Source organism: Fulmarus glacialis, unplaced genomic scaffold (assembly GCF_000690835.1).
Source record: "Fulmarus glacialis isolate BGI_N327 unplaced genomic scaffold, ASM69083v1 scaffold11160, whole genome shotgun sequence".
Lineage (NCBI taxonomy): Eukaryota > Metazoa > Chordata > Aves > Procellariiformes > Procellariidae > Fulmarus > Fulmarus glacialis.
In genome coordinates, this window is record NW_009185815.1 from 24,864 (window position 1) to 47,391 (window position 22,528).

The 22,528-nt window shown below is 39.7% G+C and overlaps 1 protein-coding gene across 1 annotated transcript in view; it reads left to right on the forward strand.

Moving 5' to 3' along the window:
• Window positions 1-18,596, forward strand: part of LOC104077546 (engulfment and cell motility protein 1-like) — a gene marked incomplete at both ends in the record, with an annotated part of 43,352 nt that extends 24,756 nt beyond the window's left edge. The window contains 2 exons of the mRNA XM_009578864.1: window positions 10,777-10,812; window positions 18,497-18,596. Coding sequence (XP_009577159.1) covers window positions 10,777-10,812; window positions 18,497-18,596 — 136 coding nt within the window. The remainder of the gene's footprint in view (window positions 1-10,776; window positions 10,813-18,496) is intronic.
• Between the last annotated feature and the right edge of the window lie 3,932 nt (window positions 18,597-22,528).

Below are 22,528 nucleotides of genomic sequence, written 5' to 3' on the forward strand. Positions count from 1 at the left end.
ATTCCTGGCTAAAGATACACGTTTTTCAAACCACACAGCAAGCTTGCAGACTGGACATATGAGCAGAGTCTATTGCCTTTTTTTTTCTTTTTTTTTTTTTAAAGTGGCTTGCATTTGGAGGGATTTCAGAATTTTCCTTTTAGCTGGTGTAATGTATCACCAAAGATGCATTGATCGATCTACCTGTCTAATCTATTTATCAGTGTTTCTGCCTGTGGGGAGAAACACTGTCTAGCTTGGGCATTGAACAAAGACTCAAACTGTAAGAGTTTCCAGCAGCTTCACGTGTCGATGAATTCTCAGTACTCACTGCAGTCTTTCTCGTGTTCAGCAGCCTAGACGTTCTGCAGCTTCTGAGGAGGTCTGCAGGTCAGGTTTTTCCAAGTCTGGCTTTGCGAAGGGAGTTGTAAAGCAAGGACATCTGTGCTATGTGCATTCCCTTCTGCTTTTATACTGTGCATCACTGGCTGATAAGTGCATATTTAATTGAGATTTAATGAAAGGAGCAAATCCTAATATACACAGACTCAACAGCCTAAACCTGCCATGATACTGCTGCTTTCCTTTCTCATCTGACTTCAAGGTATTGGTCCTGTCCTCCCGCTTCAGGGTCTGTCACTCATTGCTGTCTCAGCACACTAAGCCAACAGACAAACTACTTCCACAGAAGAAGCATTTTTTTGTTTTGGTTTGTTTTTTGACTTTATTATTACAACAAAACAGCTTCCTAAAATGGCCTGTTGAGCGAACAAGGTGTGTGTGGGAGGCAAAGGAAAGTAATATATGGAGGAGAGAGTGGGGCAAGGGCAGCCAGTGGTTTGAGTGCCCTAGGCTGTCAAGGAAAAGCAGCTGGAGTCAGTCAATTGCCCTCTTACGTTCTCTGTTCCTGTTTTCACTTGGACCCTCTGCAATACTGTTAATAAGAGGGTCCTGCAAGATGCTCGCTGAACAGGCAAAGCAAGCTGAAGGCCTCCTTGCCATTAGCTCCCACCCTGGGCTGTGCGCCCTCAGCACTGTGACCTTGTGGGCTGTGCTGCTGACAGGTCACCCAAATGCTTCAAACCAAAAAGCTCTTTTTCCTCCTCTTTCCTGCCCCAATACTGTCACTTTCTTTTCCCCAATGGTATTTTTAATTCTAATCATTTCAGTATCTGTAGGTGGACCTACCCAAACAATTGTATTAGCATTAGAAAGGGGGGCAGTACTAGAGGAGGAATGAGGAGCCAGAAGTTTCAGGGAAGGGCAGAAACTTCTTTGACGGCCCAGTTTTAGAAAGCAATATATTTTGTGAAGATACCTTTAAGATATATCTTCACTGTGGAGTTCTTACCCACCTTTGAGTTACTGTTGTTGAGCCAGCCTTGCTTGAATGAGGCTATGACTCAATCATACAGCTGAGAGAACCCTAATGGCTTGGTGCTGCTAAGAGGTGGTCGAGCTCCCTGCCCTCTTCTCCCAGTCCTTGTATGTTAATCCCCACTCTCCAGCCTAGTCCTGCTTCCCTTATGTGTTAACCCCCACTCTTCAGCCCAGACCTGCTTCCTTCCTGGGGTTGGTTCTGGTGTCTGGATGCTTCGCAAAGCCAATCCAGCTTTTTAACTTGGCTGAAAAGTATCCACGTCTGTTTTGCAGAGTTAGTTTTCTGCTCAGTTTGAGACTTATAGAAGCAAGAGGGGAAGTGGGCATGAGTGGATGCAGAAAATGTCCTTTTTTGTGGCAACAGACCGCTACATAGGCATAGGTGCCTCATCGAGCCACAACCTGAGAGCAGGCATGTTGTGAAATAGCGTGAGAGTGGCTGTCTCTGCTCTGGTGTCGCAACCCGGAGAGTGGCACTAAGACTCTGAGGGGGTCAGAGGGGATGGGACATACCCCATGGGGTGGCTGCTGCTGCTCTGCAAGGAGCCCCTCTGAGTGCTTTCCTGGCTGCCCGTGCAGCCAGGAGAGCCCTGCATCAGTAAGCCCAGGCTGAGTGGCGCCTCTGTTCACGGTGTGGTGCAGCTGTGCTAGAAATCCATGAATTTTGTTAATTCAAGCTTTAGTCTCTATTTTCCCCAAAGGGGCAGACAGTGCTCATTAGAAGTACCGTTATACCCAATGTAAGGTTGCTCTGAGGTTTTCTCTGCACGTGGAACTCATGTTAGGGGCAGCTCTTAAGTTATAATTTGCGTGTGTAATTAAGTTTTAGCGGGCAGCCTCTGGAAAGCAAGACTCCAGCTTTTTATATAACTTTCTCCCGGGAAGAGGCCTATGCTTTGTTTATAGTTGGCTTTATTTATTGTGCTACTTATTATTTCAGTGAAGCTGATGACTATAAAAGTACAGTGACCACAGTAAGAGAATGTAAATTCCTGGGTTTCTAGTTACCTCTGCTTCATTTTGCTGGTGTTGACAAGAACTAACAATGTTTTCTAGTTAATTTTCCATATGTTATATTCCTGAATATCGAAGAAAATTAGAATGCGTTAGAGAATAGCAAGTTTCAAGCTGTTCATATAGCTTGAAAAATAACAAATTGAGAGAGTTTTTTTTACTTTGCATATGTTTTCAAAAGTGGTTTTAATACTATGTGTAGTTACCATAATTTGGGCCAGATCTCCTTGACTGCCTGCTGCTTAGAGCAAATGAACTGTAGACATGGTGTGTGCTGGGACAAAGCTATAGGGGTTGTTGGTAGGCAGATTGTGTAGGGTGCATGGGGCCCTAGTGAAGCTGAGAGCGCATGAATATATTTATACCAGCAGAGATGCAACACGTCTTAGAAACTGTCCGCATGTATCGGGATCCTGTTGATTGACATGGCTCCTCTTTGTTTTTCCTTCAGGCTCATTCTTGCTTCCAGAGCATGCTATGAGTGTCTTACTAACTGAAGAAAAAAACGAAGGGGGGGGAAAGTTTTTATGTTTATTTTTATGATTCAGGTGACCTATAAATTATAGCAGAGACTGCAAGATAAGTTAGGTCATGAAGAACAAGTAAATGCTGATTCCATTTTATAATTACCCAGGATGTCCAGTCATTTTTTGGACTCTGTGTATCTGTATCACCAAAGGAGGGGTGTGCATGTGCGTACACGGTTATTTTCCTTTTCAGAGACTTTTCAGAAAGAGATTTCCCTAGTACTTCTAACACTAATTTTTTTTTGTCTGAAGCCCAGTTCGTGCCTAGTTAAGGGAAGTTGAATATGTGGTCCATCTGGTTGGATGTATAGACAATGTAAAAGGGAAGTGTAGGGGTGTGCTGCTTCTGCTCCCCCCCACCCCAGAGGGCAATGCCCTGAAATGAGGCCAAAGGAGAGCAATGCTAAGAGGTCCTAGTTACCATAATGACTGATGAAAAATGTGTTCAGGAACCAAACTGGAAGAAACGATCATGTCTCGTTGCTACCCCATCTGAGATGATGTAGTTCACTCATTCAGAGCTGTATTCTGTAGTCTAGCCCAGAATTAATATTTCAGAAAATCATGGCTGTATAGATAGTCTTTCTGATGTAGCAGAAGACTGGTAAAGATGCGGGGTTTTTTTCTTGATGTATCAGAAGAATTGTGTGACTGGGACAGACTCTCAGCCTTCCTTAAAAGGAAGAAAACCCCTCATAGTCCCTTATAAAGTGTGAAAGGGAAAATCTAAGTCACAAGCCATAAATATTGAAAGATCAAGGACTTAATAAAAGGAATCTAAATTTATTTTTGTCATTACCAGTAATAATAATAATCTCATGACTGGGAGGAAAAGGAGGAAGGCCTATGCAGAATTTTCAGTGTTTTTTTATTGGCAGTATTATGATCTCTGTCACTTGTCATTTGGCTGAAATAACATGCAGTTTTTGCCAAAAAACTGAAACTATGCTAAGCTTAGCTGTCTTGACAGTAACCAGAATTATTTCTGCTGCTGTTGAGAACGTTGTTCTTCAGAGGTCTGCTTCATCGATGTGGCTGTGCTGAGCAGCTTTGTTGTAATACAGCCGTGGCACAGCAGCATGCTAGTCGATGCTGCTCGGACATTGTTGCAGATAGCCTGGTTTTAATTTTAAGGGAGTTGTAATTGCTTAGTGCACAGATTGGAGAGAAAAACTTTCTTTAAATTGGAATGGTTCTTAAATTTTGTCAACTTCCTATTGGAAATAATAAATGCAGCTAGGCCAGATTCATTCAAATGTGTATTTGTATGGTTTTTTGACTCTCGACTAAGAGGAGTCTTCTCTTGAACACATGCAGTTGCAGAGTTGGCTGCTGTACAGCTGGAACTCTGAGATGCTAACTGTGCATGCTTTAAGGACAAATTGTATTGTTCAGTGAAATTCTAGCTCTTGGCCTGTCTTACAGAGATAATACTGTATACCAGCCCAGTGGAAAACTGAAGACAGATTGGTTTGGAGTTACTCCTATTTTAATACACTTTTTGGGACAGTTGCTCACATACCTGCTAATGTTTTTTTCCATCCCAGTCTGATGAGTATTTCAGTAGTGCTGTCAAAACACTTAGGCAGCCCTTGCTCACAGCCACTTGTTCCTGTCCGGCTTCATCTGAAGAGTTGTACTGTTTGTTGCAAACTGGACTGGAAAACTGCTGTAGATTATTAAAAGTGACAATAAAGGCTACTTTTAATACAATATTCCTTAACTCAGTTCAGTTTCCTGATCGAGCTCACAGTGTTGCCCCAGAAAACAGTTGTGCAAGGACAACTCACTGGGTAAATGGAAAATGAATTTTCGGAAGATACAAACAATGCTAAGCTAGTAGGTCTAAATGAAGTAATCCTTTTCCGCTCTTCACCCTGTTTCTTCTCTTGGTCAACTCCAATGCTCATCTGACTTCTCAGTGAGCCAATTCAGTTTGCTAATCCGGCAGAAAATAAGCCAGCCGATGGAGGGGGGGAAAATAATTTGTATTTTTGACAGCACTGGGCTGTTAGACAGGCTCAGTCATTTCTGTGAAGCTTCACCTGGAAGCATAGATTACTTAATCTGACACTGCTGCCAAAATCAATTCTTGTCCAACAGGGGCTTTATGCAATCTTCATTTCTTAGTGCTTCAGTAATGTCGGGAGAGGGTGACTATTGTCTATGAGGCAAAAATCCAAACTAGTATATAAAATCAGGTTATCCGGTTATACCACTGTGGAGATGGTAACGGCAGGAGAATGAGAAAGGACTGCATCCCAGTCTTTCAGTACAGTTCCTATAAAGGAAGAAAGTGGAGTAGGTTTTCTTTGTGGATGGATTTTTTTGTTGGTTTATTTTATTCCTGATTGCTCTCTTTTGGGTTTGTTTCCCCATCAGTCTTCAGGCTTGGATTCCACTCTTCTTCTCAACACACACACAAGCAAAATTTCTTGTATATCCTTCTGATCAGTGTCATATTGTCGCGGTTTAACACTTTTCTCATACTAAATCCAAAACATAGCACTATACCAACTACTAGGAAGAAAATTAACTCTATCCCAGCCGAAACCAGGACACATATACATAGCACACACTGTACATTTTAGGTAAAAGCCTCATCTGAAGATTGAACCATCAAAGATCACATCTTTGAAGAAGGGGAGAGTTGCTGCTCCTTGCACTCCCTCCATCCTAAATGCCTTTTCTCCAGGGTTGTTTTTCTTACTTTGACTGCGCTTAAGAATATTAGCATTTAAATGACCCCTGCTAAGTGGTGATATCAACACCTTGTTGACAGAAACAGGAAAGAGGAGAGGAGGCAGTTTTACTGGTTTTTGTTTGGCAAACACTTTTGTAAAATGTGATAAAAAGAGTAATTCCAGCAGTGGAATTTCCAAATGTTCTTCAGAGTACCAAGCTGGACAGAACTTTTTTTTTTTTTAAGTCCAGGCAAAAGTGTAGTGTTTGAGGAACCAGCAAAAATAAGAAGAGCTTAAAATCTCAACTTCTGCAACTTTCCAAGATGTTTTTGTCTCTTGGATTGTGGTGGCTGTGGGATATTGTGGTGGCTGTGAGGAGTGGGAGTGCTGCTGTGTAACTTAATAGTCATTCTGCAGACTTCTTCCAAATAATTTATTTCAACCTCCTGGCCAGAGTGTTTCCCAGACTTCATTTATAGCCACACCTGATACAGACAGAAGCCAGAAATACGCACTCCTGTGTATTTGTCTTGTCATGTTTCTAAACATTGCCTCTTATCCAGAATGTGGGCTATCCTGTGTTTGCCTGAAAAGCAGTAGCCAAATACCGATTTAATGTGGTTAGCAGGTCGTTCAAGAATAATAGAATCGTTTAGGTTGGAAAACAGCCTGAAGATCATCGAGTCCAACCATAAACCTCACACTGCCAAGTCCACCATTAAACCATGTCCCTAAGCACCACATCTTACAGGTCTTTTAAATGCCTCCCGGGATGGTGACTCAACCACTTCCCTGGGCAGCCTGTTCCAATGCTTGACAACCCTTTCAGTGAAGAAGTTTTTCCTAACCTCCAATCTAAACCTCCCCTGGCTCAACTTGAGGCCATTTCCTCTCGTCCTATCGCTAGTTACTTGGGAGAAGAGACCAACGCCCACCTCACTACAACCTCCTTCCAGGTAGTTGTAGAGCGCGATGGGGTCTCCCCTCAGCCTCCTCTTCTCCAGGCTAAACAACCCTGGTTCCTTTAGATGCTCCTCACAGGACTTGTTCTCTAGACCCTTCTTCACCAGCTTCGTTGCTCTTCTTTGGACACGCTCCAGCACCTCAGTGTCTTTCTTGTAGTGAGGGGCCCATCCATCATCCCGTCAGTTTTTCTGTAGAGGAGGAAATTTTTGTGAACATCTTCCACCTTTGCTAATAATGGCCCTGTCCACGGCCATACTGCATGAAAAGCTTTTATCCTCGCTGGTATTTTTATTTTACTCTGCGCATCTTTAAACAGTGCAGGCTCAGAAACATTGATTGCGGTGATGTGGTGTGACTGCTTTAGCTCTTGGTGTTGCTAACTCCAGTGGGTCTACACTGGCTTCCCTAATGGGACAGCATTTTAGTAGTTCTCCCCAGTACAGACAAGCCCTTACTGTGCACTGTGTGTTATCCCAGCTGCGATTTAGATTTGGGGTATCTTTGGTCTTTGTGCAGCAATTTCTGCACATGAACAGATAGGAGTTGATCCAGTCAAGTCCTTGCTCAGCTAGTCTCCGCTGGAAGCTGCTCGTGACATAACCTGCAGTATTTGAGCAAGTATTAAGTCTGTATGGCTTGGGAAAGTCCAAAGGGAACTGCTGCGCCTTGGGATTTGGCTGGATATGTATCACAAAGGTCCTCTGAGGCCAAACAGGGAACACACTATGGTAGCGAAATATCTAAAGTGGTAACTTATTGTTAATGTTTATTTTGCATTATGTTAGCATTTGTTTTGGGATTTCTCCCTGTAGAGAAATTACTGTCTGTTTTTGTCTTTTGCCACTATAGTATCTGAACCCTTCACAAATGCTAGTTAATTTACCCTCATAACGTTTGTGTTTTGGCCATGGTTTTATTCCCATCTGTGCAAGTGCAATTGAGGGATGGTTTCTAAAAAAAAAAAAAAAAAAAGATAAATATAAGTATCGAGCTAATTACAGTGTCTAGATTAGTAAGACTTTCAGCATTTTTGACCATACGTGTGGTAACTCACCCAGGAAGCGTTTTATAGAACTGTCTGGTTGCTACCGCAGAGTCAGCCTCTGGAAGAAACAACAGTTGTGTATATATAGAAAGAGGAAAGCTGATGAAGGTGGCAGACTGTACTTGTTCCTTTCCAGGCTGGCTTGCTGGAAGAGTTAGCTTGGCTACTCCTTCACTGGTAACTTTAGTGTGGTCTGTGGGTGAGTATGATAGGAACTCCTGCTCATGCTAGGTACTTCTGTATTAGGTTTTTGGTTTGATGATGGGATGAAAATAGCATGCACTCCTTTAGATAACAGCCTCCACCTGTTCAGTGGTAAAATTCTATCTATAATCATCCTGTACCATGTTGCTGCAATATTTGATGTCCTGGATTGATTGCTGCTCTTATCACACTTTCCAAAGCAACAGAGATTAGTAGAAATTGTTTGGTTTAATATGATGGTTATCTTTCCTCTCAAGTCAAAATTTGCTGTCTTTGTATTGCTTCACCAGAAAAGTCCTATATGATTCAATTATTTCTCCATATTATTCTAAACTTGTATTTTCTTTTACATTGCACATCTTCTGACCTCAAGTTAACTGATTGCCAGTTAACTCAAGATGGATAAGAGTTCTGTAAATACTAAGAGAGTTGCTGTCTAAATGTTTTGTTCTAGGATTCAGATGTTTGTTCTTTAATCCCTGGGCTCAGTCATGGAGAAAATGCATCTGATTATAGCCTGTTGTGAAAAATCTCTGGCAAAACTCAGTCTGCCCTTTGAAGTGCTACCAGTTTGCAAACACCACTCTTGTTTCTCTTTGATGTCAGACAGACACAGCACCAATTTCAAGTTTACTTGCTGCTTAGCCAAAGCCAGCACCTGGATGAAAAGCAGCTGTTTTAAAAACTGGGCTCAGAAGGATGCTATGAAGTTTTGCTGGCATGTGCTGCATAAGGTTGCTTGGATCCACGCACATTTGGAAGATTACAAAACCCATTTGTGGTTGGAGGTTGTTCTTGTTAGGGTTTAGCAGAGTCTGCTGCAGCAAGCAAGCACTCCCTTTGCAGAAGCACAAGAATGATATTCTGCTGAAGTTGGGGTCTCCCACTATGGGAAATGCTTTGAACTTTTCTGCTCCTAAAAACATATCGAGGGTAACTTTCTCCCCTTTTTAAGGCTGTCTGATCATCGGATGCTTTTTGTTTGCTCATTACTGCTGGCTACACAGATAGCTGTTGTAGCATAAAAGAACGAAAGCCATGAAATCCCAGAACAAAATCTTGTCACTTTTCTAATTTGAGCTAGGCTGTAGCCCAATCTGTGCTTGGATACATGGTAAACTGTGCCATCGTTATCTTCAGGCATGAGTATTGCAGCTCACAGCTAGCAATGAAGGATTTCAAACCACTGTTCCTGTGATGTACTCTGTGTTTTCTTCCCTGATGGTTACACAAGCCAGCCCAAAAGCTGCCCTCCTTGAGACTGGTCCTTCTTGAAAAGAGTTCATACATAGACTCATGTGGTCTCTGTAGAAAGCACAGCATTACTTATGCATAAACAGAATGGAAAATGCAAGGTGGGAGGAGTTACTGCTGTACCAAAAGGACAGAAAATAAATAAAATCTAGCCAAATTCTGGGAGAGAGTTGAATCAGCGATTGGAGAGCTTGGAGTCCTAGAGCTGTTGTGGGCTGAACGGCATGGCAGCAACTGCAAAGGGGAAGACTTGGGGAGAAGGGGACAGGAAGGAAGGAGGGACCTCCTTGTTCTGCTTTTGAACAGTGGTCTGCCCAGTGTGCAGGTGCAGCCAACCCTCTGAAATAAAACTGTGAAATAGAGTTAGGAGACACAAGAAGGAGTTAAGGAGGAGATGGATATTTTTTCTTTTTTTTTTTTTTTTTTAATATGTTTAAGTGGTGTTTTAAAAAGAAGTTATTTATCTTGGATGCCATTTTTACCATTGATAGTCTCTTTCTTCAGCTTGCTTTCTAGCATAATCAGCAATTCTGAAGCTGGTTATTAGCAGGAGGATGACTTGCAAATTGTGATTAGTGGGCTACAGCTTTCAAATGCACTTCTTATTTCCCTCCTCCTCCCCCTCTCCCTCACCCCCCGCTCCCCTAATATTTGGTTTCCAGTTTCCTGAATATGGTAATATGATGCCATAGCTTCTGGTTCACCGATGAGACACAACAGTGTATATCTTGGGGAAAAATAGGAAATGCCTAAATAAAAAAATGCTTGGGGTAGGTTAAACCTCTTGCTGCAACTAGGAACCAAGTGTTTTGGAAGCTACTAGGAAAGCAAGAGCATCACACTGAAGGTTGGGTGTGTAGCTTGGCCTCTTAGAATCTGAATCAGTAAGTGACATTCTTAAGCAGGTCTTTCTCAAGTGGGTTGATTCAGCACCTTGGGTCTAGGCATGTCCATTGGTGTGTGAATTTTAAGAGCAAAAGAGCTATGGGTAAGCTTACATGTTCTGTTGGAATAAGACTGCTGCACTGCATTTATGTCTCATGGAGCTGGTGCAAGACGGTTTTGAATTGTTGAGTAAATGCAACTCTGTGGTTAAAAACCCAGGGTAAATTCTTTGCCTCCCTTTGAAGCCAACAGAAAACTTGTCCCTGACTTCAGAAGGTCAGGATTTTGGTCTGTGTTGGTCCTAGCTACACAACAACTTTCAGCCATGCTAACAACTTTGACATCAGTATTAGTGACGGAGATTGGAAGTAAATAAAAAGAGTTTTTCGGGCAACGGACTACAAGTCATAGCAATGAGACAGAAAATGCTTAATGTGTAAACCTTTATTGTTTTGTACCAAAGACTTCTTTTACACAAATAGTTGACTAATTTAGGATGCCTAGACATGCTTTAATGGTCAAGAGAAACAGGTTTTAGAGAAATCTGATATATTTCCCCATCAACTGTCTTTTCTTTTCTGCTTTTTTCCTAATAGTAATTAACACAAGTATTCTGAACAAATATTTGAAATTAATTTTGAATGCTCTTTACTTTACCAGTTGCTGAACTGTTTCTATTCACAGCAAATTGTTAGTAATTTACTGCCTCTTATTGTGTGTCTGTCTTTGAATTTTATGAATCAAGTATGGGTGTGTGTGGGGGGGTGTGTGTGCATACGTAAATAGAGTACAGATATTTTAAAGTGTGTCTCCTCACGTGCAAGTTTTAATTTTGCAGACGATATCAGAAATTGCAGAAGATAATGAAGCCCTGGTAAGAACCTGATTAGATCATCACCTTGCACACTTCCTCCTCTTTTGCATGACTGAGTTCAGGCCCTCGCGCTAATCTTTGTATGTAAATACAACTGTGCGTATTCATTCAGCCAGTCTTCAACATTCTCTGTTTTCTGCTCTTTGATGCCTGTTAAAATTTTTTGATGAAGCCTTTTTTGCTTTGCTTGTGGAATGGGTGCTTCATTTCTGTAACTTCTGCAGGGGCTTCTACTATTTCCTAAGTAAGGCTTTTGTTTTGTTTTTTAATTTGAAAAACAAATAATTTCCCTGCCTTCCCTAATTCCCCTCTTAAATTTGTCTGGCTTACATGATTGATAGTAGGCAATTTTAATTGTTGATGTTAGTGAGATGAAAGTAAGAGTCATTGTGCCAGTTTGAATTCCTATTATTTTCTGGTCCCAGGTAATGCTAGTTGTTGCAGATAACTGCATGAAGGAAAACTGTAATATAGTAAAGGGCCTCATATCAGAAAGTTTAGAAGCATGCTTACTACCCTGATGATTTTGAATGGGACTCTTCTGTGTGCTTCAAGTTAAGCACAGGCTTCATAGGCTTTGATAAATTGGGACTCCAAGAGATATTCTAATATCTTGATTTGCTTGCACGTTTGACAAGTCAAGTATAGCTAAAACCCAAGGAAGCAAAAGAATAATTAATCAATTAGCCATGCATCTGTCACTCTGAGAGCTTGATGTGGTTTATCATGCAGGAAATGCAGCTCCCCATCTGAATGCTTGCTAAATCATACTTTCACAAATCTGCTGTAAACCAAGTTCTGAAACATTTGTTATTAAATCATTGCATAATAAATAAATTAGTAAGAATAAATTTGGCAGGAAACTTAAATCCTTCCTCTACATTGGCTTTCTCAACCTAATACAAAGTAACTTGTTTCATAACAGAAAAGTTTAGATTCTGAGGAAAATTATTAAAATGGCATGAGGTTTTCAGAATTCTTGGCAGCATCACCCCTGCCAAGACAAGGTACCTCCTGTACATTTAGATGGTGGGTTTTTCCTCACTGCTGTGAAACTAGTTCTTTGTGGAAGAATAGTTACACTCCTTCAGCATCTCTCTGCTTCCAAATTCTGTTATCCTGTAGGCTTCTCTACATTAAATTCTGTGATTGTCCTCAAGACAGTACTAAAACACTGACTTATAGTTGCATTGTACGTTGGTTTTAGGACCTGATCATAGTGATGATCTGAATTAATTTTTTTTTTACATGGTTTAGTTTCGTTTACTCATGGGAACAAGGCATTACCTGCTTTAAGAGGATTCTTATCGATCAGTGTAGATACAGCACATCAGTGGATACAGTAGTAAAGAAAGTGTATGTGACTAAAGTTTATTCTAACTTTGGAAGTTAAATCCTGTCAGTAGAAGCTTCAATTTACATCAGGGCACACAGTTTAATATTTTGATTTCCATCAGTAGTATGTGAAATGATACAATTAAAATAACACAAATTCTTGAGTTTGGGAGATGTACTAAAAAATATACCAGAGCCATTGGTCAGGTCGTGAAACCAGTAGTTCTGGAAGCAGGCCTGTTTGTACATTTTGAAGGTAAAGTGTATACACTAACGCTCTATGAGTGTAGTTATCGAACATCCTGACTATTTTTCACCCATGTGTTAATGGGAAAAGGTCCAATGAAACAAGTACTATAAAAAAAAACCCTCAGAGCTTGGTATAATGAACTAAACTAAACTTTAAAACTTTGCAGCCTCCACCTGCTGTCTTCTTGACTAAAGAAACCCAAAGAAACCAAATGCTAAGTTAAAAAAAAGAAAAAAGTTACTTTTGATTTACAGGATGACATATTTCAATAAGTGCCAGTATTTCATTTTGTCTCTGGTAGCTTGCACATGCTAGCCTGACATAGTTAAAACCTGATTTTCACAGAGAGGCCTTGTTTAATAGCTTTGTCCACTGAAGGAAGTTGTTCTTCTAAAATCTGAGTTTCTTTTTCTCTGTCTTTTCAGTTTTAGGGCTTCCCATTTTATTTTGGGATTTTATTTATCCCATGTTGGCTAATACTTGGATTAAAAAAAAAAATAAATCCCATGAAACAGCGTTATCGGTTGACCTTTGCATTGCAGTACTGAAGTGTAGTCAAATCACGCTGATGGGAGAGTGATGTTTTTACTGTGTAGTTAGTTATTCCTGGTCTTTTAAGAAACGCTGGTCCATTTAAGGAAATTACCATGAAATGCGCAAAACCAGGAATTTAAAAGATGGGGAATAAGAGAAAAGGTAATTCTAATCACATCTTCATAAAGAACCAGTGTGTAATAGTTCCTCTGGGCTAGTTTCCCATGCAGACAAATGCTTAATGTACCCCAAAGTGGATTTAGTCATACTTGTAATAAGAGTATCTACACCTGGATTTATTCAATAATAGTGACAGTTCTGTTTAAAATTCACAGCTTGTTTTCGTTAATCAGAGTTAATTTTCAAGCTTAGAGAAGCCCTGCTACCAGGGGTACAAAGCTATTTCAGGTTTTTGGAATGCAAGTGGTTTAAAATCAGTAGGGCTGATGCCTTGTAATGAATGCAGTGAAACTGTACCACAGAGAAGTATTTCAGTGGTGCTTGGCACGATGCAAAAAAAAAATGGTCTGTGTCAATTGCAGTGTAACAGTTAAGTACATTTTCTGTAATCATCTAGAAAAATAGGGGCAGCTACCCCGCAGATTGTTCAGTCATTTTCAGCTGTACTGAGTTAAGTACCAAGTAGGTGTGAATTGCTCCTAGATTGATTTGATGGTGGCTTAACTTCACCCTTGGAAAGGTTGCTTGAGGAAACAAGATAGTGTAGAAGCAATGAAGAGGAGCCATAGCAATAAAAAAGGTACTTGTTCACACTGTGCTTTCAAAGCATCCCGCTGCATCATCAGTCTTCCTTTTAGACTTACTTAGGTTCTTACCCCCATGGCTTTTCCAGAGCTCTTGTCTTCTGATGATTAGATATATTCTGCTCCCCTGTTTAAATTTATTCATGGCCGTTTATCCTTGACAACTCTAGCTTAAAAAGCTGTTCTTACTCTTTGATGTTGACTTCAATGATGTCAGGCCTTCCAGCTGCCCAGTATGAGCACAGTTGCTGAATGATAAGGGACTTAAAGTTAACCGCTTCCGTAAGTCCTGCATTTGGTAGTAGGCTGCTACTCTCTTGTTGCCTCCTGCCCAGTTAAAGTTGTTTCTTTGCTGTCTTCCCTCTGCACAATTAGAGATCAGCTTTGGTTCTGTTTTGCGCATGAAAAATGGTTTGTGTAAAGATGTATTGTCTTTGGCTTCTAGTCCTAATGGGCTGGTGGCTGTATCCTGGTTGTGACAGGCAAGCAACAGTTAATTTCCAGGTTCTCCTATGCAGCTTTTATCATACAAAATATGAGACAGTCCACCAGACTTTTATAAGGACAGTCCACCTTGTAAAAGCTCATGTTTCTTTTTTTTTTTTGTTTTTGTTACCTGATGACAGCTGAGCCTGACTAATTATCTCAATTTAAAGAATCATTTGAAGAGCTGAATGTTTTTCTCTCCTCAGTAGCAATACAATGTTCATTTTGGTATGTGTGTTAAACATGTGTTGAGGTTTCTTTTTTTTTCCCCCAAAAAAACATGTAGGGGATTTGGGTGCTGAAGTCCCATTAGTTTATTTTGATAAGAAATCCAAATTGCTTTAGGCATCTTTCAAAATATCAGACATAATTCTATATGTACATCTGAGGATTACTTAGCACACATGATAAAAAGATGGTTTAGCATGAAGGCAGGTGAGAGACAGGTATCGTGGTCAGGGTCACATGCACATTCCTGTCATTTTTACTTCTAGGAAAGAAAAGCTAATGTCAAATGTGTGGAGTTTTTTTTCTTCACAGTTTCTTGAGGTAAGAATGCAGAAAATTCTTAGGAATGTAAATTAACAGGCTTTGACCTGATATTTCTCTAAAACCTAGAGATGTGAAAGGCGACTGTTGACTTACTCTTCAGTCAGGTTTGTCTGAGGGGTTGAGGTGCACAGGCTGTGGATCAGAGCATGGCCATCCATCCACACTAGAATGGCTCACGCTGGGACAGCCGATGGTGTTACAGACCACAGCTTTCTGCTGCTTCTGAGGCTTTTGCCAAGAGCTGCTGTGGGTGAGGAGGTGCTCCATGACCATCCTCGCAAGGGTGATTAGAGGAGGGGAGTCAGACATTGGAGAATAGGGAAACTTAATCAGCTGTCCCAGCGGAAGATGTCCCCACCTAAGAGCCAGAGCCTTGAACAGCATTCAGGAGGGATTGTACAAGTAGCTTGCTTGATAGCATAGATCGTTAAAATGTCAGTGTTAGTGAGATATGAAATTGCAATTATACAATGCATCTTTCTGATCATTTTTCCCCTCTTGCTGCTATGACACACATTAAAAACGATCTTTATCAGGAATTAGCATCGAACTATTAAGTCATTTTGCCAGAGCAGCAACGGTTTGATATTTACAGAACTGTCGTGCCTTGTGCTGTGGATTAGTCTAAACAGGTTTTAGGAAGAAAGAGGCCCCATTGTTTTTCGGCCTTTTTGTATGACAAAAACACTTATTCACTGAGATTTTGAGTTAAACAGCTCCTACCACATACTTTCTAAGATTGCTACTTTTATGAACAAGCTTTGATTCCCTTGAAATTTCTAGCATCTATTCTGTCTGCTGCTCTTAATAGTATGAGTGCGTCTCTTTGTGTGTGTATTGAAATGAATTGCTTGGAAGTCTATTTCTACCTATCTGCTTATGTTTAAACACAACATGTTTAAACACAATGAATCAACACCACTCCCTTCCCCCTCCAGATACTTTAATCCTTATCTTGCTCTTGTTACCCTGGAGATTACTTTCATCTCTAGCTGTGCTATTCCTAATGCTTATCCTTTAAGCCTGGCTTTTGATTTTTGCAGTGCCACTTAGTGTGTAAATGTGTGCAGGTGCATATGTATAGCTATATATTTAAAAATACATGCTACGTATGTGTGGTGCTGCATAATATATAGAGTTGAAGTATTTCTTGCTGCTTGATTAGTCCCAGTGTTGCACCTCTTCACTCTCATTAATTATTAGAAGCGATGTCACTGGAGTGACACCTGGTGGGGTGTCTGATCATTTTAAGTTGAAAAGTACTTTCACCTTCTGGATCCCAAATGGCTGTATCACTACTAAAACCAGGTTTATACATCAATACCAGTATTTTCAGCTCCATTAACCCAGTTTCCCCTCCAAAGCTGCGGAGGAGACTGGATTAAGTGGCAGGATTAATCAGTAGTTTTGGTGAGAAGAATAAATGAGACTGTTGAATGTAAAGGAATTAAACTAACTTGAATTCCTGCCACTGCTGTTCTGAAGGTGAATATCCATATGGAGGTTTAATACAGTTTAAGTAATCCCTCTAAATTATATCTATTGTTAATGGGGATTAGCTTTCATGTACAATTAGTTTATAGAAGAGTATTTATGTACTAAATACAGGTTAATTGACTAAATTTTTAAACAATACATGAGAAAATCTAGGGGAGATAAATTATCTGCTTAGTTTAATGCTAGGAGAGATATTTTTATCTACTTTTCAACCTATATGGCCTATCTTGTTTTTTTTTTTTAATTGGATCTAATTTAGTCTAGCTTCTTAAAATACCAGAATTCCATATATTTGTGGAAGTATTCTGTCATGAAGATGTATGAGAATTTGGTACAAGTTTTTAGATGAAAGCTTTTCCTAGGGGTGCTGTTTTATTTGTGGAATCATAAATAACCATTTTATGCAAAAGGAATGGATTGGGGAAAATGACAGGACTGGAGCTGATTAAATTTCCTGTGAAGTCATCTTGGTATGAAATCCTTGGTTATTTGGAATGCTAATGATGACATTTTAAATCTAATTTAATTCTTAAAAGATTTGCAATATTAAAACCCAAGCAAACAAAACCAACCTCCCTACCCCCCAAAACAAAACCAAAACCTTCCAGATCATGTATTTGCTGAACAAAATATTCCTTGCAGAATTACAGTGGATTTTTTTAAAGACGCTCTATTTTTCCTGTTTGCTCTTTGGTTTTTATTCATTTTGTCATAAATAATCAAAGCCACCATGGATACCCTTACTTACTGTGGAAGAGAAGGGTGTGTTTTGGGTTTTTTTCTTTTTACTCACAAAATGTCAAGAATGGCAAGTTTATTCTTAGTGGAGGGCATCTGTGGAGTTTTGATGACCAAGAGCGCCTGTCTTAAATGAAGGGGCCACTAAAGACTGCATCTCACCATCAGAAATCCCTAAAGGGCAGATTATATCAAATCCAGTAAACTGGCTATTGGAGTTGCTACATTGAAACTGGTTTTCTGCCTTATTCCTCTGTACTGCAGTACATGTCTTCCATCTGAATGAATGTTCACTTATTTGTGTTGGGTTGGTGCAGGACAGTAGGGGAATAAATCACACAATAAAGATTACCAATTACATTGCTTAACTATGGCTATAGTATTAGACTTCAGGTTTTCAACATACTGAGCGTTGTAGTTCCAATCTGACAGAGTTTTTTTAATTTTATCTTTTTATTAGGTAAGCTGTTGCATTAAAATCAGTGGGACTATTCACGCTGTTTAGATTGATTGTATGCTTATGCTTGTTAATGGCTTAGTGGCAGAGTACCTTGCAGGTGGTTTGGCATGCCCTTAAAGGTAATATGCTGCTTCATTTCAGGCTCTATGCACTGCTGCTTGTATTGAGTAGTTATCTCATTGAACGACTTCATTGAAATCATTATAGCTGCTGACTGTTTGGTGCCCTGACTATATATAGAAATGAAGCGAATGTTTAAAAGCTCATTTTTAACATGGAAAATTCCTGTGCGGCTAGTCAGGTTAGAGCATATTCTTTATGTTGAGTTTAAACCTGTTTTGAATTTAGTTGAGTTCATACAAAAATGCATTGAATCATAAATTTACAGGTGTAAAGTGCAGTGTAATGCCCTGCAAACCCTAAACGATTTGAGCTGCATGCTTGGATAAACCATGGGAACTTTGCAATTTGCTTGACATGGTTGCCCATAGATAAACAAACGGAGATGCATCTTCAGGTTCAAAGAAAGAAATCGAGGCATTAACTATTGGAAAATTGCTGCTCAACAGAAAATATCTTCTGGTGCATTTTTAAAATATATTTGCTTCCTTGTAAGAGAAGGAACGAACAATCCACTAACTTTCTGCCAATCTGCTTGATACAGAGGTACGAAAACGTGGCACTTCTGTATGACATTCAATTAGGAGCGTTTCCAGAAGTTGCTAAGAAAAAGCTCGCTTCTTTTCTTCTGTTAGATCTAAAACTCTGAATTTATAAGAGAACTTTAATTTGGACTATCTGATTTCCTTGAGCATTGCATGTAGCGTTCTCCTGGGGATTAGTTCTTCTCTTACAAAATTGCTTTCTTCCAGGTGACTGTTCTTGATGTCCATGCTAAATTGTTTTGGAGACTATCTGTTGCACGGCCTCTCTTGCTCTTCTGCTACCTCTTAGTCCATAATTGGCTTCATTTTCCTACTTTTCTGAAAGCTTCCTGCTGCTTTATTCCCTCAGTCATTGCCCTGCTGCATTACTGGTAAATGTTGTCATGACTCCTGTCTCTTGCAGCTTTGGAGATATGTTGTCCTTTACACTGACTGCATTTGTTGAGCTGATGGATCATGGGATTGTATCGTGGGATACATTCTCTGTGGCATTCATTAAAAAGGTAAATTTGTAATCAATGCTATCTGTTCTATATCAGTTTAAATTTTTGAGGTGAGTCGTGGTTTGTGTGTGTATTTTTTTCCCCAGATACATTATTTAGGTCATTGGTAAAAAAGGTATATGAAAATGGGATTAAAGTGCTATTTCAAACTATAAATATTTGTAGTTGCAGGATCTGGCCCAACTTCTGCGGAAATCAGTGGGAGTGAAATGGGATCAACACTGTATTAGGCTGATGACACAAGAAATTGCTTGCTCAATTACAGTGTGACCTCCCTGTGCAGATACCATGCAGTTGAAGCAAAAATTAGTATTTTGATTTAATGTGAATTAAAATGAGTAATACCATATTTCTTGAAACAAAAACAGCACTGAAATGTTTCCACTGCTGGTATGGGAGAAAGAGAAATGAGTTAGCTTACAAATTGAAATTAAGCTGATATCTACTGAGTTTATCAAGTTGAACTCTGGCCCTCCTGAATCTTGCAGCTGAGGTCTGTGGTTTTGAAACAGATCTTTCTACGATTTGCAACATTTTTTTTTTTTCTTATATGTAGGAGATGTACAAAAGCAGCAGAAACACAGGAGTACTCTTTAAGCACAGAGATTTAACAGACTTCAGAAAAAAGTTGTTGTTACTGATTTAACCGTTTTCATTTACTGTGGGGAAGAAAAACCCCACACCTCTTTACAAAGAATTTTCAAACCAGATTGAACTCAGAACTTATCTTAAGTTAAAGTGTGTTTATACAGGTTCAAAAGAAACCAGAGTTACTTCACTAAAATTGTATCAGAAGCAGTAATGGAATGAATAGAACCTGTGGCAAAGATCTCTTAATTTTAACAGTGTGTCAGAGCAAAGAATTTTAATGTAAATTTGGTTAGAAAATGGCTACCACCAAAGGAAAGTACAAATTTGATTTTGTTGCCAAAAGTGAAAGAAGAATCAATTGTGAAAAGAGCATTAGATATTAAAGCTCAGTTTTGGTTATTAAAAATTATGGATGCTATTTGTAAGAAAAATTAGTATAATTGATCTGGTTTTTGGACTGTTTCCTCTTCCCCTCCCCCCACCCCCCGATCTTGCAGTCTAGGTAGATTATGATGATGATTATTGTTATCTTTTCGTGGGAAAAGAAAATAGTACAACTGTTTTTTAACTGACTTCATGAGATGCAAGGTCAAGCTCAGAATGCCTTATTTGCTAGGGGAACCTACTAAGAAGTGGATGAAGAAACTTGCTAAAATGAGTTTAGATCAATGTACTTTGTTAGTGACTCAAAATTATTGTCTTTGTCTAACCCTATCAAGATCTTTTGCCTTGCGGGTTGTATAGTAACTACAGAAGAAAGTGTTGTGTGCACCTCTGTTAATGGCTCATCTCTTCTGTCTGGCACTTCCATAGGTTTCCCTGGAGGGTGACCCAATTTCAAAAACAAAACAAAAGACACAAACAAAAACATTCTCACAAAGTACCTATGAAAACCAAAACTGGCGAGTAAAAACCAAAAGTGAAACTGGTGGACAAGAAAAGACCAAGGAGAAGAATAGGACAGTTAGAAGAGAAACAGAAGGACAAAGAATGACAAAAATAGAGGCAGGAGGCATAGGTGTGTCCTGACCTGCCATGCAGTTAGGAGCCAGAACAGCAGAGCCCTCAGTGGGGCTCTGTGGGCAAGGGGCAAAACTAAAGGAGCACCTTTGGACCATGTATCTCTGGCGCCAATCTGCAGCTTTATTCTCACTTGCTTCTCTGACCTTGGCTTTTGACAGGCCACTTGAAGTTGCTGTTGGGCTAGCTCAGGTGGTTGACAGGGTGGATAAGGGAACTGATAAGTTTCTGCTAGCTGAGGGGGAACTTTGCAATCCTAATTCAAGTGCTTCTGCCCTTTGAAGCTGTCTTTTGTGTTAAATGGAAGCCAAACTGGAATGGGGAGGAATTAATCTGAACTTTTTTCTGGAATAGTTTTCTAACTTAAAATGTAGAAGCTGGAGGAGACCTCCAGGGGAACCTCTAACTGCTTCACATGACTAACTCCTTGGTGTTGGATGCAGTCTCCCTCCCATCCTTTGGGTACATAAAGACTGCTATTCCAACTGCTGCAAATAAGTATTGACACTTTCAAAGGGAGCTTTGTTCTTATCTTAAGGGAAAACAGCATAATTTGAAAAAACTTTTCTTATGGTACGCAAGATTCTCTCAAGACCTTTTTCTTGCTTATGACAATAAAGTTTATTTCCAGCTTCCATAGTTGCCTAAAGGATTTGGAAAATGTTCTGGTGATTGGATATCAAAATACACTATACAAATTTGGTACTCCCATCTTTAGTTCCTACAAGAGGAGAAATGAAGTTTGTAGTATTGGTTGAGATAGTGAAAAACATCTCTTCGAATTATTTATATAATTGCTGTTTCATAACTGTGTGATGCAGAGTCTTAACCTTGATGAATTGTTTACTCTGCCTTCTAAAATGTACTGTGCAGGAAAAGGGGGTGGCAGCAGGGAAAGTATCTCTGTGTCTCACAACTGTCAGTTGGTTTTTCGGTAGTCAAGTGCAACTCTAGGTCCTTACTTGAAAATGAGATGCACGCTTTGAAATTTTACTATGCATTAGGCTTACAGAGAACAAAACTTTGTCAGATTTTTCTGTACATTTCTGACATCAAAATGGTCCAGGCAAATAACTAATGAACATACCACTGCTCAGAAAATCAGACCTGTTTTCTTCACTGTTCTTTCCCTGTGTGGTTTTTGTTGGAGGCACGGTTTATTTTCTTTGGGTTTTTTTCAGGGGGTGGGGAGGTGGCTTGGTTTTTGGTTTTGTTGTTTTTTTTTTTTTTTAAATTTTTGTTTTTTTAACTTTTGAATTCACTCCTGTGCTTTAAGTGATGCTGAAACAGGAAGAGAACTCAGATGATGTATTTTAGTTTGCTATAGGTTTCTCATCTACCCTCACTTTGCATGTGTAGCTCCTGTTTCAGCAGGGCACTGGGGCTGAATGTGTAAAGGCATTCTGATTCCTAATTTCCCTTGAAATTGGTAGGAAGTTAAGCAGCCAGCCACTTCTTTTGTATGTCGCTATATATGTCCTGATAGGACTATGCAGATATTAAGGTTACAGGTATTTTGCTGAACAAATAGTTTTATCCTTAATGAGATACACCCATGTCACAGGTTTTCATGCGAAAGTGCAAAGCAATGAAGTTGCTTATTTCTGGAGGGGAGGTTGTATTTCTGTGAGCTTGCATTATTTTTATCATCAGAAATTTAGATAAATGAGTGCAGGATTATTTTTGGATGTTGAAAGTCCTCCCTGCGCGTGGTGCTTAATAAGCAGAGAACAGCAAATAACACAAATTTGAACTTCTATTGATTCTTGTCTCTTTTCAAGGGTCTTTTTTTTCCAAATCCAGAACTTCAAGTATGGTAATAGAATTTCTTTTTAACCCAATTTTGCTCCCTCTGGAACTGGCATGCCTTATTTATTAGGGTAGACAAGCCTGTTATTTCTGGCCAGACTTCATGCTTCAGCAAGGTGGTTATGAATATACGTAGCTTGACATGCAAGTTACCTAGCAGATATTTTGCATGTATGTTCAGTGTGGTATGTCATAGCTTTTTAAACACACAAGCCAGCTTCATACCTTGGGTTTGTATTTATGATTAAAAGACGTTATGGTCCAGGGTCAGAAGAATAAATCTGTCTAAGAATAAATCTTCCTAGACTGAGGTTTCAGTTACCTATACTGTTACATTTCTGCAGGCCCCTGATATGAATATGTTATATCCCAGTGAAGCATTTACACTGCCACTTGAAATATCATGGGAAGGAGCTGCTGCACCAAAAATAATTCATGCATGTCAGGGCTTCTAAAGAGGATGGTGACAGCAGTTTGACAAGTTGGGACACAGTCTGGAGATATTGTATTCC